Source organism: Nannospalax galili, unplaced genomic scaffold (genome assembly GCF_000622305.1).
Source record: "Nannospalax galili isolate Female #2095 unplaced genomic scaffold, S.galili_v1.0 scaffold2203, whole genome shotgun sequence".
Lineage (NCBI taxonomy): Eukaryota > Metazoa > Chordata > Mammalia > Rodentia > Spalacidae > Nannospalax > Nannospalax galili.
In genome coordinates, this window is record NW_008349206.1 from 1 (window position 1) to 5264 (window position 5264).

A 5264-nucleotide genomic window follows, 5' to 3' on the forward strand; every position below is an offset into this window, starting at 1 on the left:
TTTTCTCTTGTCTGCCAAGGCTGGACTCAAGAGTGATGGATTCAGGATTTGTTCTTAGGCACTTTGATAGCTGTTGGAGTGGTGAGAATCAGTGTCAGTTCCCTATCAAAGGCTTCTAGATAGGAGAAAACATATTTAGCCATCATTTTAGAACAATAACGGGTTGCCTCCCTTAGCTACTGGTGGGCAATACAGTATTGCAGACCAAGGTTTGAAGTCTTGCATCTGAGCAGAACTTTTTGATTAGAAACAAAATCACCAATGAGAAATAATTGTCTAAATAACTTGTTTTTTTTTGTTGTTTTTTTTTTTTTTTTTTTTGGTCTTTTTGAGACAGGGTCTCCCTGTAGCTCGAGCTGTCCTGGAACTCATTATGTAGACCAGGCTGGCCTTGAACTCACAGAGATCCGCCTGCCTCTGCCTCCCAACTGCTGGGACTACATGCGTGCGCCACCATGCCCGGCGACCTAAATAACTTTTTATATGGACTTAAGCCTAATGTCTAGGAAGTCTCTTGAACTCTTAAAGAAATATACCCATCACTTTCCTCTTTGGTTATACTTTCCTTTCGGGTGTTTAAGACCATACAGTTGGCCCAAATAAATCAATTTTATTTTTACACTTTAGGTCGTTTGACGATCTGTTCCTCAGAGGTCACATGGGCTTGGCAGGAGCCCCTGGCTCTTTTCTTTTACCAGATCCATCTATGTGAAAATAAGTCAAAGGTCCTGCTCGATGATGGCTGGATTCACTTGGAAGCATGGCGGAAATGTTTTCTCTGAGTTGACCCTACTCTTTGTAGACTGGACACTGGTTCAAGTCCATCTCATGGGGTCTCCATGTCCTCCCTGAACAAGAGGACAGGTGACTCACTTGCTACTTTTTTAATGTATAAAGTTGTTTAAATTCTTGCAATTCAATTTTATGTATGAATTCTTCCTCTATTGTTCTGCTTGGCTATTTAAACCAGTGTCCATTTATACACTGTCATTGGCATCACTACTGAGGTTAAGAACCTAACCCCTGAGCTTCTAGACCAGAATGTGCATTTTAATTGCATTTTCTATACATAATTTTATATATTTTAAAAATTGGGAAGTATCCTAACTCACCATAATTTTCTCCTGTGAGAAATATATACAGTATATATAGCATAATAAAAATTCAGCACTCAAAATATATATTGTGTGGGTACCTTCAGATTTCATTTTATATTTAATAAGAATATTTACATGAGTTTAGTACATCTTAGTCATTCTTTTTCTTAAAGATGGATAATGCATTAGATAATATTATTATATATCAAAGCATCTTATCGATCAGTATATATCAGAACCACTTCTAGCTCCCCTTTCCTCTTGGGTAAAATTACGAACTGTTTTAGAAAACATGATGATTATTTATTGATTAACAGTTATGCTATTTAATTTATGCCATTAATTTATTTTTACTTCAGGAGCTGTCATTTCAGGATGTGGCAATTGATTTCTCTCCAGAGGAGTATGAATGCCTGGACCCTACTCAGTGGAATTTGTATAGAGATGTGATGTTAGAGAATTACAGAAACTTTGTCTCCCTGGGTGAGGATCCCTTCCCCACTGAATTCTTAACTCACTGCCAACATTTAATTGCCTTTCTTTGTAGAATATCTCAAGATGGCTTATGCTTTGTATCAGTGAGATCCAGATTTCTCCTTTTAAGGAAAAAATAGAAGGGTGGTTGGTATAGCCTAAATAAGTTTTGTTGTAGTTCTTCTCATTTTAATGTCTTTGTTTTGAAAGTATGCATCCTTTATTCTAATGGTAATTTTAGAAATTCTGTGGCATGAGGTATGTAGCATATACTGTAAAGCAAAACATTTTGCCTTTCAACTTTAAATTTTTTGTATTTTTAAGTAGAGCTCAAGATCTGAAAATTACAATTTTTTCTACATGTATTAATATGATTTTCAGGAAATATTTAGAGAAATAATTTTTCTACAATCTTTTATTATATGTCCTCTTTCCTTATAAACACAATACTAGGATAGAAATGTTAATTTCCAGGAGAAAACACAAAGCATCATGTTCCATTTTCCCATAAACAGGACTCACTTTCACGAAGCCATACCTGATCACATTTCTGGAGCAAAGAAAAGAGCCTTGGAATGTAAAAAGACAACCAACAATGGCTGTATACCCAGGTATGTAGGAACGAATGAATCAGGATACAAGTAAGAGGTCCAAAAATCTAACAGAAAGCCAAGCTTTAAAATATGGATTGAGAAGCTGTGTTTCATGGAAATACTCTTTTTTTTGAGTGTCCTTAGTTCTCTTGCTGCCAAGCATCCCTTGTGGATGGTTATCATGCTTCCAAGTCCTCTGAACCTGGTTCTTCTCTTCCAGTCAGCTCTGCATTCATTTAGAGTGACTACCAAAATGTTTCCTTTTGCCTATGAGGATGTACTTCATGACAGAGATTTCATTGCTCTGTACAGCTCAGAACATTTGTACACACTTCTAAAGACTTACCTGTGTATCAAATCATTTTAATACAGGAACATCAGAAATAAATTTCTCTAATTTCATTTATATGTTCATCAATTAAAATTGTCTAATCAGAGCTCTCTATGAATGATTATAATGTATTTTATGATGTTTTTCCAAACTTTGAATGTGAGTGATTTAAAATGCAAGTGCTTTGTGGGTATATAGTCCCAGCTGAGAACTGCACATCTATAAGAATTTTTAAAAATAATTGATCAATATTCCTTCAGGATTTTATGAGTTCAAGATGGATGTTCTTTATCTTATTTTGCAATTCCATTTTCAGTGTTTTCTTTTTCAGTCAGTCTTGTTTCCCACAAATAAGTTGATAATAGGTTAAATGTATTATGATTGGATGGCAGTTTATAATACTAAAGTCTTTAGAAAAGTGTAAGGTAACAAAATATTTTGAGTCTTATGTATATTTCCAATAGAATTTTGTCTTTATTTAGTCGTATAATTATTACTCCCATGTGTCATGTCATACTCAACATTTACTCAACAGGAACAAAACCCTATAAATGTAAAGACTGTAACAAGGCCTTTGTTCGGAACTCTCTCCTCATTCAACACCAGAGAATTCATACCGGAGAAAAACCTTACAAATGCAAAGAATGTGATAAAGCATTTAACTGGTCTTCAAACCTTACCCAACACCAAAAAATTCATACTGGAGAGAAACCCTACAAATGTGAAGAATGTGGACAGGCTTTTAACTGTTCTTCACACCTGTATAATCATCAGAGAATTCACACTGGTGAGAAACCATACAAATGCAAAGAATGTGGTAAAGCATTTAAATGGTCTTCAAGCCTTGCCCAACACCAAAGAATTCATACTGGAGAGAAACCCTACAAATGTGAAGAATGTGGACAGGCTTATAACTCTTCTTCAAACCTGTATAATCATCAGAGAGTTCATACTGGTGAAAAGCTTTACAAATGCAAAGAATGTGGAAAGGCCTTTAACTGTTCTTCATACCTCAATTATCATCAGATACTTCATACTGGAGATAAACCCCACAAATGTGAAGAATGTGGCAAAGCCTTTACCGTGTTCTCTTATCTTAGTAAACACCAAAGAATTCATACTGGAGAAAAACCCTATAAATGCAAAGAATGTGACAAAGCCTTTAATCATTGTCCATCCCTAACTCAACATCAAAGAATTCACACTGGAGAGAAACCCTACAGATGCAAAGAATGTGAAAAAGCTTTTAATAATAGTTCGAGCCTTACTCATCACCAAAGAATTCACACTGGAGAGAAACCCTACAGATGCAAAGAATGTGGTAAGGCTTTTAACTCTTCTTCACACCTGTATAGGCATCAGAGAATTCATACAGAGAATTTACAAATGCAAAGAATGTGGAAAAGCCTTTAACTCTTCTTCACACCTTAATTATCATCAGAGAATTCATACTGGAGAGAAACCCTACAAGTGCGAAGAATGTGGAAAAGCCTTTAGTAATTTTTCAGCCCTTATTCAACATCAAAGAATTCATACTGGAGAGAAACCCTACAAATGTGAAAAATGTGGCAAAGCCTTTAATAATTGTTCAGCTCTTACTCAACACCGAAGAATTCATACTGGTGAGAAACCCTACAGATGCACAGAATGTGGCCAAGGCTTTAACTGTTCTTCAAACCTTAAACAACACCAAAGAGTTCATACTGGAGAGAAATTCTACAAATATGAAGATTATGGAAAAACCTTTAATAATTGTAAAGTCCTTACTCAACAGCAAGGAATTCATACATACTGGAGAGAAACACTATAAATGCAAGAGGGTGACAAAGTGTTTAGCAGTTATTCAACAGTTATGAAACATCAAAAATTAACATAAAAGAGAAACCCTACAAGTTCAAATAATGTAGCACAACCTTTCTTCTTCACACCATGATCAACATCAGAGATTTGTATCAGTGAGAAACCATGCAAGTAGAAATGATGTGGCAAAGATTTAATTGAAGCTTGTTCTTCATTAACCATTAGTGAATTCATATTGGATAAAAACTTTATTCATTTAGTGACTTTAGAATGAACTTTGATGATATCTATGCCTCGGAAGAGCAGAGTAGTTATACTGGAAAACATTGTATAAATGTAAAGAATACAGCAAAGCCTATCCTTATACCTCAGGTCTTAATAGATGTAAAAAAATTTTTGTAGATGAATACTATGAATGTGTAGAATGTGGCAGAAACTTAAGATACTGCTTACAGTTCAGAGGGCATCATTATTGGATGTGATGGAAATACATACATCAAAGTAGTCTCACAGATAGCATCTCTGTGAGGGTATCAATTTGTTATAAAACTAAATTCACTATATAGCCTCACTTTTGAAAACTGAATAAAGTACAGCTCCCAGATGATGGTATCAGAAGACCAAGTGGTTCCTGAGAGTTTGTTTTGTTTTGTTTTGTTTTGTTTTGTTTTGTTTTGTTTCCCAGAAACCATATAGTAGATTTTGAAATACAGATCGTGAAGTTTAGGTTTTTTTTATTTAATAAAAGTGAATTATTCTTAATGCATTGTCACTAGTGTATATGGGATGACATGTTATTCTATCATGTTAAAATATTCCATCTAACTCAAGGATACAGGTCGCTGGCTTTAATTCTATGCTGCTGGGGAGTAATGGAATGACTTGTCAGTGCTCTTAACCACTGAGCCATCTCTTCAGCCCCTACACAGACTATATTTATTGAGGGTGAGAACTAGAGTCCAGGTTTTA

General features: G+C 35.0%; 1 protein-coding gene across 1 annotated transcript; it reads left to right on the forward strand.

Annotated features, from left to right (window-relative positions):
- Positions 1-1456: 1456 nt before the first annotated feature.
- LOC103744718 (zinc finger protein 724-like) lies at positions 1457-4631 on the forward strand (the record flags this gene model as incomplete). Its single annotated transcript, XM_029570130.1, has 4 exons — positions 1457-1580; positions 2087-2182; positions 3031-3718; positions 3882-4631. Coding segments are annotated over 4 exons (1332 nt in total), but the record flags the coding sequence as incomplete, so codon positions are not given.
- Positions 4632-5264: the final 633 nt, after the last annotated feature.